The sequence below is a fragment of the Diceros bicornis genome, chromosome 1, assembly GCF_020826845.1.
Source record: "Diceros bicornis minor isolate mBicDic1 chromosome 1, mDicBic1.mat.cur, whole genome shotgun sequence".
NCBI lineage: Eukaryota > Metazoa > Chordata > Mammalia > Perissodactyla > Rhinocerotidae > Diceros > Diceros bicornis.
Genome location: NC_080740.1, coordinates 85,289,352 through 85,303,126, shown reverse-complemented (window position 1 = coordinate 85,303,126; position 13,775 = coordinate 85,289,352). Strand labels below are relative to the sequence as shown.

At 37.5% G+C, this 13,775-nt stretch overlaps 1 protein-coding gene across 4 annotated transcripts in view; it reads right to left on the bottom strand.

The window, feature by feature from the left end:
- RANBP17 (RAN binding protein 17) overlaps positions 1–13,775 on the bottom strand; it is a 344,596-nt gene that overhangs the window by 56,394 nt on the left and 274,427 nt on the right. For all 4 annotated transcript variants that reach the window (XM_058545803.1, XM_058545811.1, XM_058545813.1 and 1 more), the window contains one exon: positions 10,084–10,172. In XM_058545803.1, the coding sequence (XP_058401786.1) occupies positions 10,084–10,172 (89 nt within the window). The remainder of the gene's footprint in view (positions 1–10,083; positions 10,173–13,775) is intronic.

The following is a 13,775-nucleotide window of genomic DNA, read 5'->3' as shown; positions in this document are numbered from 1 at the left end:
GTTGCATTTCTATACACTAACAACGAAGTAGCAGAAAGAGAAATTAAGAATACCATTCCATTTACAATTGCAACAAAAAGAATAAAATACCTAGGAATAAACTTAACCAAAGAGGTGAAAGATCTGTACACCGAAAACTATAAAACATTGCTGAAAGAAATTGAAGAAGACACAAAGAAATGGAAAGATATTCCGTGCTCTTGGATTGGAAGAATTAACATAGTTAAGATGTCCATACTTCCTAAAGCCATCTATAGATTCAATGCAATCCCTATCAAAGTTCCAACAACATTTTTCACAGAAATAGAACAAAGAATCCTAAAATTTATATGGAACAACAAAAGACCCCGAATAGCTAAAGGAATCCTGAGAAAAAAGAACAAAGCTGGAGGTATCACACTCCCTGATTTCAAAATATACTACAAAGCTATAGTAACCAAAACAGCATGGTACTGGCACAAAAACAGACACACAGATCAATGGAATAGAATCGAAAGCCCAGAAATAAACCCACACATCTATGGACAGCTAATCTTGGACAAAGGAGCCAAGAAGATACAATGGAGAAAAGATAGTCTCTTCAACAAATGGTGTTGGGAAAACTGGATAGCCATATGCAAAAAAATGAAAGTAGACCCTTACCTTACACCATACACAAAAATTAACTCAAAATAGATTAAGGACTTGAATGTAAGACCTGAAACTGTGAAACTTCTAGAAGAAAACATAGGCAGTACGCTCTTCGACATCGGTCTTAGCAACATATTTTCAAGCACCATGTCTGACCGGGCAAGAGAAACAATAGAAAAAATAAACAAATGGGACTACATCAAACTAAAAATCTTCTGCACAGCAAAGGAAACGATCAACAAAACGAAAACACAACCTACCAACTGGGAGAAGATATTTGCAAACCATACATCTGATAAGGGCTTAATCTCCAAAATATATAAAGAACTCATGCATCTCAACAACAAAAAAACTAACAACCCAATTAAAAAATAGGCAAAAGACCTGAACAGACATTTCTCCAAAGAAGATATACAGATGGCCAACAGGCACATGAAAAGATGTTCAAAATCATTAACTATCAGGGAAATGCAAATCAAAACTACAATGAGGGCGGGCCCCGTGGCTTAGCGGTTAAGTGCGCACACTCCGCTGCTGGCGGCCGGGGTTCGGATCCTGGGCGCGCACCGACGCACCGCTTCTCCGGCCATGCTGAGGCCGTGTCCCACATACAGCATCTAGAAGGATGTGCAGCTATGACATACAGCTATCTACTGGGGCTTTGGGGGAAAAATAAATAAATAAATAAAATTATAAAAAAAAAAAAACAAACTACAATGAGATATCACCTCACGCCCATCAGAATGGCTATAATTAACAAGACAGGAAACAACATGTGTTGGAGAGGATGTGGAGAGAAGGGAACTCTCATACACTGCTGGTGGGAGTGCAAACTGGTGCAGCCACTATGGAAAACAGTATGGAGATTCCTCAAGAAATCAAGGATAGAACTACCATATGATCCAGCTATTCTACTGCTGGGTATTTATCCAGAGAACTTGAAAACACCAATGCATAAAGATACATGCACTCCTATGTTCACTGCAGCGTTATTCACAATAGCCAAGACTTGGAAGCAACCTAAGTGCCTATCAAGGGACGAATGGATAAAGAAGATGTGGTACGTATATACAATGGAATACTACTCAGCCATAAGAAATGATGAAATCCAGCCATTTGTGACAACATGGATGGACATTGAGGGTTTTATGCAAAGTGAAATAAGTCAGAGGGAGAAGGTCAAATACCATATGATTTCCTTCATTAAGTAGTAGACAACAACAACAATAAACAAACACATAGAGACAGAGATTGGATTGGTGGTTACCAGAGGGGAAGGGGGGAGGGAGGAGGGCGAAAGGGATAATTCGGCACATGTGTGTGGTGATGGGTTGTAATTAGTATTTGGGTGGTGAACATGATGTAATCTATGCAGAAATAGAAGTATAATGATGTACACCTAAAATTTATACAATGTTATAAACCACTGTTACTGCAATAAACAAAAAATTAAAATAAATAAATAAAAATTAAAAAAGATACAATTTCAAAGTATCATATAAGTAAAACATTTAAAGAATTATGCTTAATATTGTAGTAAAAGGGAATATATTTAGTTAATGAGGATAAATACATATTTGAATTGTTATTATCAGTCTCTTAGGCATCAAACTACTTAAGAAAAAATGTTGTTTACTATGAAATTTTTAAAATACATCAAAGTAGAGGGACTAGTAATAATAAACCCCATGCGTCTATCTCCCAGCTTAGAAATTACCTCTATTCTTTCTTAAGTTGTTGACTTGCTCTGCTTGCTCCCATTGTAGCTCCAAGGAACACTGGAGACGTTAGCTTGAAGATAAGCTTTGGGTAACTTTTAATCTACTCAAGGTCAGTGTTGCTAAAACGTAGTCCCATGCACACCCAAGGAGAAATTCTTGAACATCCTCATCAATACTAAGGAGTGTATGTCTCTGATAAGTCAATGACCAAGACCATCAGAACCTGGCACACTCTGACTCAGCTCCACTGGCCATTTAACCCATAACTGGTCTCCCCCTTGCCAAATTGACACATAAATATAAAATTAAGGCCTAAAATTGTAGCAGAAACAACTCTTAGTACGCCACTACCTTCATTTCCTTTTTCTTTTCCTAATCTCTAAGTCTGTCTCTTTCTGATGTTTTTCAATATACTTGTCTTTTTGTTTCAGATGAAAGTGGTAAACTGAATCACTTAATGGTGTTCCTTTTCTGTGTGGTATGGGTAGAGATCTCCATGGTAAGAAAGATCACAATTTTCTTCTCTGCTCTTAGAATAAATTTCAAATTCCAAGGCTGGCCCCGTGGCTTAGCGGTTAAGTGCGCGCACTCCGCTACTGGCGGCCAGGTTCGGTTCCCGGACGCGCACCAACACACCGCTTGTCCGGCCGTGCTGAGGCCGTGTCCCACATACAGCAACTAGAAGGATGTGCAACTATGACATAGAATTATCTACTGGGGCTTTGGGCGGGGGGGTGGGGGGGTGGGGAAGGAGGAGGATTGACAATAGATGTTAGCTCAGAGCCGGTCTTCCTCAGCAAAAAAAGGAGGATTAGCATGGATGTTAGCTCAGGGCTGATCTTCCTCACACACACACACAAAATTTCAAATTCCGTAGCATGGCACACAAAGCCCTTTAAGATCTGGCCCTTGCTTACCTCAAGTCTCATCTCAGTACTCCTGCTCTATCTATGGTTCAGCCATTCTTAATTCCCTGCAAATCCACTGATGCCAACTCTCTGGTCTCCATTCCTCTACATGCCGCTTCTGCTGCCTAACACATTCCTGTCTTTCAACATCTAGCTCAAGTTTCACTTCCTCTGGGATGGTGAAACTTCCTCTATTTTGTCAAAAGCCATCAATCTCTTCCTCATCTACAGTCAATGAACATTTTGACTACATCTCTAACAAACGGTATTAGGGTTGGTTGGTTGTGTTATCTGTCTGTCCCGTTAGATAGTGAGTTCCTAAAGGGCAAAGACCTGTGCTTCCTCACCATGTCCCTACTAATTCATATTTGTCCCTCAGAATTCAATATAGATGTCAATTATTCCAAGAAGCCTCCCTGACACTACCCCCTGCCCCCCAAGACTGGGTTAGGTGTGTCTCCTATGTATGGCTGTGGTACTCTGTGCTGGTGCTACCACAGCACTTTATCGCTATTATATTATATGCTTTTTGAGGGCAGGGCCTATGCACTTATTATATGCATGGGCTGGCACAAAGTAGATTGCAATAAATATTTGTTGCTGTAAACCTGCCAACCTAAAAATGAGGTGTAGCATATTTGATTAGAACCACTTGTTTAATTCTTTTTAACTATACATTTCACTTTGAAGTTCAGGAAATAATTCACATAACGTTCAATGAAAATAAGCCCTCTAATACCATAAGAGTGGCATGCTCCCTAAAAGTGCAAAAAGCAATACTTTTGTCCCCCTAGGTATATACCATGTTAAGGCTGTATTTGTATATATTGAAACAATTTACTTAACAAGTATTTATCGAAGGCCTAGTCTATAACTATCTATTCACTGTTTTAGACTCTCTGGAGATACCTGCAAACCAAATATTAAAAAATTCCTGCCCTTGCAGCCGGCCCAGTGGCGTGGCAGTTGAGTTTCTGTGTTCTGCTTCAGCGGCCCAGGGTTCACCAGTTCGGATCCTGGGCTTGGACCTACTCACCGCTCATCAAGCCAGGTTGAGGTGGCGTCTCACACAGAAGAGCTACAACTGTACAACTGTGAAACACAACTATATACTGGGGCTTTGGGGAGAAAAAAGAAAAAGAGGAAGATTGGCAATAGATGTTAGCCCAGGGCCAAGCTTCCTCAAAAAAAAAAAAAAAAACATTACTGCCCTCATGGAATTTATATTCTAATAAGAAAAGAGAAAATCAACAAAATAGATATACAATATGCTAAAAAGGACTACAAAGGAATAAAGCAGAGAAGGGAGATAAGAAGTGAGTGTATATGTGTGAGTGAGGTTTCAGATGGATGAAAATGAAAAAAATAAAATCAGTGAACTTAATTATTAACTCTATTTTGGCTACTGTCAGATAACTTACTGTTCTGTTTTTTCTATGGACTAGAAAATCTGTTATTTTTGATAGATGGTAGATACGATGTGCTATGTACTGTGCTAGGGGCCAAGGATCCAGAGATAAGTAAGACATGGCTTTTACTCTTGGGGAATTCATGCTCAAGCCTAGGTGGAGGGCACATAATAGGGATACCCTGAGTACCAAAATTCTGAAGTAGTGGCAGAGGAGCACTGGTGAGAAAGTATTCCACCAAGAGATCTCTTGAGCACAAACTCAGTGATCATTAGTGTGAAAGCATCTGGAAGGCTCATCAGGAAACTGAAAAGACCAAAATCTCAGAATCTAAGAATATCATAAGCACACACAAGCCCTTTTGCGAGGCATTCTAAAGGCATTAGGACCATCATATTTTTCAGAGCACACTGCATTCACTATGGGATAAGTCCAGTGGATATGAGAGGATGCTCCCTTTTCTGTGTGGAATGAGAGTGGTACCAATTCTAATATGCTTCTGACAGGGGTTACTGCCACAGAGAAAATGAGTGATTATTGGAAAGCAGAGTAGAGGTCTACCAAGCTTCAGGTTAAAAGGGCTTCAGAATGAGAGTGCCAGACTCAGATTACGGGGTGAGAATCAGAACCCACTCTAGGAGTTTAAATTTCCAGTGGCCTTGTGAGGACTACGTATATACAGACAGGAGGAAGATAGCGAGAGCCCTTAGGTAGAACAGGCACAGATCTAATTGCTTTCACCTAGATCTTTTCAATGAATTCCTAAGGTCTACATCAGATAAATGAAAAATCAAGAGCACTAATGATATGATACTGCCTTATAAGACGCCAAATATGAAAAAATGAAAAGTATGAGGTTTGCTTCTTGACAACATCCATCCATCCATCCATCCATCCATCCATCCATCCATCCATCCATCCAGTAGTTATTAGTACTTACTATGTGCTGAACCTCAAGAAAACAGAAATGAGTAAAAACATAATTCTTTCCTCTGGGATTTCACAGTAGAGAAAGCATTGTAATATACTAGAAGGCAACGAGAGTTTTTGTTAAACCTGTTAGGAAATAACGGTGTGGTTCCAGAACAGAAATAGCCTGCCAGTGCAGAATTTATTTTAAAGGTATTCCATGAACATGAAACATCTGTACCTTTGTTCATGAAGACAAATGCTGCTGGAAGCCTTTCCTCTCTCTTCTGTCTGGCAAATGCCTATCCGTCTTTCAACACCTAACCCAACTTTCACTTCCCTGGGACTCCTACTCTTTTTGCCAAAAACATCAATTTCTTCCTCTTATATGTTCATATGGTCCTTTGCGTGCATCTTTGCTACAACACATTGATTATTAGTTATTTGTTATATCCACTAGATTGTGATCTTTTTTTTTTTCTGAGGAAGACTCGCCCTGAGCTAACATCCACTGCCAATCTTACTCTTTTTGTATGTGAGCCGCCACCACAGCATGGCCACTGACAGATGAGTGGTGTAGGTCCATGGCTGGGAACCAAACGCGGGCCGCCAAAGTGGAGTGCGCTAAACTTAACCACTAGGCCACCAGGGCTGGCCCTAGATTGTGATCTTCTAAAGAGCAATCCCTTCTATCCATTCTTGTAAAAAGCAATCCTTTTATTAATTCCTCATGGCTGGCACATAGCATACAAAAAATGCTTATTGAACAGTGATTTTTCAGGTTTCCTTTCTTCCCTATTTCTGTTTGCCCAACATACTGCCAATTACTTTCTTTCTTCTTGAAATACAATTTTGATTTTCTTGGTCAATCAAAACCATCAACTGCTTTATACTATCTATGGAATAAGGGTCCTTAGCCTCACATTCAAGGGTGCAAGACAGCCTGCATTTCCAACCATGAAATAAGTGGTATCTATAATAAAATACCTTCTCCACTACTCCCCTTACTAAACCTGCGCATAGGACAATTGAAAATCTCTTACTTCATAGGTCCAGTAGTCCAATCCTACTTATTTGGTAAGATCCAGGGAAGTATTTTCACCTTCAGAGAGCCTTTCCTGATTCCCCAGCTAAATGCAATTACCCTATTTGTATCCACTTATCACCCTCTATATTTTATTGTAGTCATTTATGTAGGTATCTAACTGACTCTATTAAACTATAAGCTCATTTTGGGTTAGGATTTGAGTCTAAGTAATCTACATCCCTCATGAAACCTAGCACAGTCATTAGCCAAATTTGCTAAATAAGTGAGCAAATGGGATTTCTTTGTCTCATTCCATATTAGGGAAAGGAACTAACAACAGTGGTGGAGTATTTACTTTGTGCCAGACACTGTACTAGGCCCTTTACATATGTCAGTTCACTCACTTCTTACAACATACCTGTGAGATAGGTATTATTAGCTCTGTTTCATGGAAGAGAAAACTGATTCTGAGACATTAAATACCTTACCCAAGACCCCACAGGTTGTTAAGTGGTGAAACTGGGACTGGAATCAAATGCTGTCCTATTCCAAAGTTTGTGCTCTTCTTCATATCTCATGGTCTTGTCTTTATATAATGTTTATACATATTAATAAACAGCACTGATTGCCTAATTAAAAAACAGCAGACTCAAATATCAGATTATGACGATGAAAAGACTGAGTGTGGGGAAATAGTGTCACACACATTCCTTTATTTTTTTTCAATTTCCATCTGGATTTTTGATACATCAGTCTAAGTATGATCTGGGAAAAGTTTAAACAAGGTGACTAAATGCACTGCAAAGTAAGGTGCTTTCATATTGTTGCGTTCTCACTATAGGGGTAAAGAAGTATATCAATGATTCTTCTTCAATTCTCCAGTAGTGGAACGATTTATCAACATGGTTCCTGTGTAGTTTCAGGCAATTTAGTTTTGGAAGGACAGAGTGATAAGCAATGTAGTTCGTGTACCAGTTAATGTAGTCAGTGTTTATAGAAATGTTTTTGAATTAAATAGCTAACCACTAAAATAGCATTTTATCAAATAATTGCCATAAATAAAATGCATTTTGACTTTTAGATGACATGTGCTCTTATAGGGTGTTTCTTCTGCATGCTAAGGACTGTATAACAAATTAAAGAACACACATTTATGTGGGTAAAAGGCAAATAAACTTTCCCCAGCAGTAATGTGGGAATCATCACTGACGGTTTGACATATCAATATTTCAGGAAGAATAAATGACTTTCATATTCATGTTTTTTTTTATCATATACTTATTCATTTTTACATTACTAGAATACTTTGGAAAGAATCCGTACTTTATCACCTGAAACTGCTTAAAGTATTTCAAAATATTTTAATAAAGCTTTTTGAATTATCAAATAATGTAACTTTTAAACAAATTTTACTATTATTATAAATATTTGCTCTTCATCCTTTGCCCAAAGGAAAACTATAAATCTTGTCTCAACTGAATGAACACCATTTATCATATTCATTTTGTTGTCAATACAATTATGAAAAGCCTTTGGCCTTTTCCCAAGGAAGCTGATTTGCTACTGAAACTCAATTATTATAAGCGTAGCCGGTACCAAGCCACCCCGTTTGGCAATCGAACACAGCTTCCTGCACAACTGACACTTCGCCCTCCGCCCCTAACCCTAATAACATCAACATCTCTGGGTCAAATGGAGGAGACAATGGTTGCTAGTTCAAAACAAAACATTAAGTCCCACGGTTTTCCGTTTGCTATTTTCTGCCATCTGCTGGACAAAAGTTTCACCTCAGGTGCCAAAAAGGAGTTCAGTGAGGAAATGGAAAACAGACAATTACAAACTTAAATTACAATATATTTTATAAATTTTAGGCAGTATCAATTATGGCAGATATTTCTATACTTTGACACTGAGGGGAAAGGTTCTGACCTTCACTCTTGGTTAAGACTGTTGAAGAGGAAAACATGAAATGTTAATTGCTGGACATTCTAAAGTTGCAGCTTGATTTCAAGATAACCATCAATTTTAAAGTACCAAAACTAGGTTTTTATGATTTTTCAAATAAAAGAAAGTTTTTACTTTGTGAGCTTCTATTTCTGTTTAGAGAAATAAAAGGGTCATATGTTAATTCCAGTTTATTCTTCATAGTTAAAAGAATTATATGACTTTCCATGTTAAAATCTATAATCTCTGTATATGTACTTCATATGCTGATATAAAGACATACATGATTCCTCAATGACATGGAAAATCCTTATGTCTAATCCTTCTATAGGTACATAAATCTGTGGAAGCAGGTTTTAAGATTAACTAAAAATGTAAGTCAGCATTCAAATTAATGTTGAAATTTTTTTAATGTGTAGAGTTCTCCCTAAAACATCCCAATAGTTACGTTTTTGGCCATAACTGTGGCATCAGTAGTTGAAGAAGATTGCCTTTAAGAAGTTCCTTTTGCAATTTAATTTATGAGGGAAGTTTGGATAAGAAGGGTTTGAAAAGAGCAATTGAGAAACAGTATAACAAAAAATAAAACAGCTTTAATGCCGTAGAATTTTTCTTATGTGCCCCGATGGTTTCATGTATAAAGGCATGAAAACATTATATTACATTAATATGACTTGCATAAATTGTCACTTCCTGTTAGGGTCAAAGAGGATTCATGCAATACTATTAAAACAACATTAACAGTAATCATTTATGACCACCAAATATGTCCCAGACATTATTCAAAGTGCATTACCTACTTTAATGGTCACAATAAGCCATGATACTGGATGTCTCCTTTTTCAGATGAGGAAACTGAGACTCAGAGAGGTGCAATGACTTGCCAAGGTTTACACAGCAAATGGAGAGCTGGAATTTCAAGCCTGGTGTGTCTGCCACCAAAGTTCATGCTCTTTTCACTCTTACATGATGAGGCATTTCTATCGGGGATGTTTGTTTATTTATTTTGCTGTCTGTACTAAGCCTTGGCAAAAAATTCAAATTTTATACCAAATGAAAAATCCTGACCATTTCCCCCTTTTCATGTCCATTAATATTTTCATTATGATGAAAAACTGTAGCATGATAAATTAAGCCTCAAAGAGATAAAGCAAACTTCTCAGCCCTGCTAACTGGAATGGAGTAGAAATTCAAATCTCCTCAAAAACGCCAAATGGTAGGATTCATTGATCCTGAGTTAAAGATGTTAGCCCGATTATTCCTGCAACTCCAACATAAACAATCATTTGGGGATGTAATTTTTAAGTTGTCAATATTTGATGGCACCAAAAAAGTAACCTCTCTGAGCTGGATCTCCAAATGCTGTGCTCAGTTATCTGCACTGCTGCCACTGTGCTGTAATTTTTAGCTGATTACACATTAGTTCATTTAGCTTTGTTTCCTCTTCCCTACTGTGCCATACTATTAAACGAAAGCGAGGGGCCTGGCATCCCTCTGTGCACAGAGCTGGTATTGTCACAGTGTAATAAGGATACATCCAGTCAAACAGCATGGTGTAGCTGGTCTTTGTGTTCAGTGCAAAGGCAATCCCTCGAAGATCTCTTGCCAGCCCGATCAACATACGCTGTCAGTGGGAAAGAGACACAGTAATTGATTTTCACGTTAGCACAGAGCAGATGGAGTAATAATCAGGCAATAATGACCACATATCTGATTTTGATTCATTAGCTAAAATGTCTCGCTCAGATCCCTTTCTATAGAAAACCATAGACTCTTTAAACAGACCATCAAATCTGCTGACGAACTCTATTTTGTTTCTTATAAATTGAGCTAAGTCATAATTCCAGTAGCTTAGGAACACTTAGATTCTTAATATATTTTGCTTCTGAATAATGCCAAATTAGAAAAAAAAGAGATGAGGATTGATAATTCCACAAAACAGAAATGCACAGGGTCTAGACATTGTTTAATAAATAGCAAATCTTAACCACATCAGATTGCCTGAAATCAGTCCCACCGTGCAATCTGGAGTCTATCCTGGAAGCACACTGGCATTTAAAGCTACCTAAGGAATATCCTTAGTAACTAGGACCAAATAGAACTGGCCAGGTGACCTGTTGGTACCATGACGTATCCAGAATGACACTCACATTTCCCCAGCAAGAAAAAGATGTAAGGAAAAGAGTTCTATATTCAATGTCAGAAGACTTGAATTTGAATCCCAGCTTTACTTCTTAACTATTAGACTTAAGGCAAGGCAATTTATTAGTCTCAGTTTTCTCATCTATAAAAGGGGCTAATAATGTCTCTTTCACAGAGGCATTGTGAGGAATAAATTTATGTAAAAATGCCTAGCAAGAGTCTGATACATAGTCAAGTTCCATAAATATTTAGCTTTACAGAAAAAAAAACTTGACTCTCAAAGAAAAGAGATCTGACTTGTACTTTGGACTCTTAATTGAGCTGTCCTTAGGATGATGCTTGGGAAGAGAAAAAGAAAACCCATGAACAGATGCTAGAATGTCAGAACAAAGAGCATAAATAAACATAACTGCAGAACAAGAGGGTGGGATAATTGAGATATGCAACTGATTTCTGAAGATACTGTTTCAGTGGAAATATTCTGCCAGAAAATGGTCTCTGAACTTTTCTTTTTACCAGATTTTCTTTTTCCTCACACTTTGGTAATAAATGAAAACCTTTTTAGGAAGGCGTTTAAATGATCATTAAGGACTTGGAAGTGAATCTTGACCCTCATCTAATGCTTAAATAACATTTCAAAGTAGAAAATAATAGTTTATCTGTCAGAAGTATCTGTAATTTCTGATCCTCTTTCCCCCAAAAGCCCCCCCCACACACACCTAAAAGATGACTCCATATAACTGGAAGTTGTTTATAAGACTATTAAGTTTCTATACTGTCTAACAGCTTATAGAATGAAGGGAATCTGAATTTCTGAATCTGCAAACCCTGAATTCTGTTTCTGCTTCTTTAAATGACTTATTCTTTTTCCTCTCATAATCTCACCAGTGCTTACTTTTCTATAATTGTCTAGTCTCCTTGTAGTTCTCTCATGTGACATGCTATTTTTTTTAAAAAACCATTTCGCCTTTTAGTCTATAACCTATTTTCACCACCTGGAACTTGTTCCCGTCTTTCTCAGCTTTCCGTGCTTCTCACAGCCTCCAGAACAAAACGCATCTTCTAAGAAGGCTTCTTTGAACAATTCTATTCTATTTAACTTTACAGTCTTTCTATTAAAGTGGCCTTTTGGGTCTATTTTTATTATGTACACTTATAGGTTATAGGCTACTCTTCAAATAATCTTAAGTGTTCACATATGCATATGGCACCCACTATTCAGCTCTAAATTAGTCAATAGGAACCATGAGTTTTATGTTGTTCCTAGTGCAATAGGCTCTTAAAATATTTTTGACTAACCTTATCACACAAAAGGTTAATATTTATTTTACCACAAATTTTTCTTCCTTTAAAGATGCCAAGTTAATAGAAGTGCTCTAATTGATTGGAATCTATGAAATTATATCAATGTTTACTTTTAGAAAATGTTACTACAGAGCAGAGGAAGCATATAACAATATAATAACTAAATGTTTTCAATAGATTCGACTGAGCAGGAAAATGCAGTGTTAATGTGAGTAAGAAACAGATATCTTATGCTCAAAAAATATCATTTATCTCAAAGCAGCAAGAGTACTGTAATAATCTATAGAGATACTCAAACAACACTAAGGGAGTCCTTTCTTGATAGCCAAAACATACCCAGTTCTGGTATGAGAAAGGAAAACTGTTAAGCAGGAGCTCAACCAGGCTACTAAACAATCTCAGAGAGTGAGAGGTGATCTGACTGAAATTTAGGGGCGGAGGAGCCACAATTTACCATCCCATTTAAAATAGTACAGAGAGATTTATTTCAAAAGTTGCCTTTCTCCTACATTTGGCTAAAACTTGATTGATTTGAAAAGTGAGAGGCTCCTATATTTTTAGTGAGGCTGTTTTGAGGAGTAGGGTAGGTCTTGGGTATCTAATCCAAAGGATTCCTTTTTGGATAGTTCAAGGAGAAACTGCTCAGTGCTCCAGTCTGCTGCATGGTGAACAGTTGTCTGTGTGCCAAGTGTGAGATGGATGGGCTGGGAAACAGCTGAAATGCGGCTCCTTCCACCCTGACCCCCAAAACAGGGTTTCTAATGGAAAGTCTGACAGACCCTTTACTGTAGTGGCACTACTGGGGGCAGCTATAATATTATCCTCATAATTCTACTATATAATAACAACAAAGAAAAAGAAGGTGAAGGGTCATTGTGCTTTGTCTTTAGAATTAAGATGGCTGTCTTCATCCTTACAGCATACTCTTAATTCTGGAGACACATCTTAATAACCTCTAAATAGTTCCAACAAAAGAGCCGTGTCAGAGGAATGAGCAGGCCCCAAGGTGTTTCAACTGGAGTGTTTTCATCTGCCTTTATTGCTCTATCCCTCTCCAGAATTAAGGCAATAACCTGTGATAAATTATTCAGGAACAGCTACAGGGATCAAAGCAAAATCATTCTGTTAAAGTGCTGTTTGCAACATTTGGCACTTAGTGCGAAAACTTTTAATGTGCGCATGCTGAAAATCAAGGATTTTAAATAATTTAACATTGTGGAGTTTTTACGAAAGGACTAAAGATAGCAAGGTTCCTATTTAACTGCTCCTCTTCTTTCAAGAAGTTTTCATTCATTTTCCTTAAAACCGATGACGTCATGGCCAAATCAAAAACGATGCACGAGTCAGGGGAGTATTGGACTATATTTTACTATAGATACAATTCTAAGGGGAAAAACATATATTTTGAACTAACACTTTAGAGCCAGGATTTGTCACAGCATTTTCTTTCTTTTCCCCTTTACTTTGAAGAGAAAAACCCAAGACAAAAATTCAATGTTCTCTTCAATTTTATTAGGACTAAGTAAGAAAACAAAGCTATAAATTTAAGAGTTTTGCAGCATTTCTTCCCCTCACAACCATATTTCAATTTGGCAACATAGGTCCTTAATGCTTATGTTCATCCTGAAATCTGCATTTGGAAAAAAATCTATAAAGAGAGAGCTAGAAAATCCTGGTAAGGGTTGCAAATTAAATGAATTTGGCAGTCCTGCGGCATTTTCATAGAGATATTTTAACAGCATCACCTCCTGTGGATTGGAATACTAAATACTTTATTGAA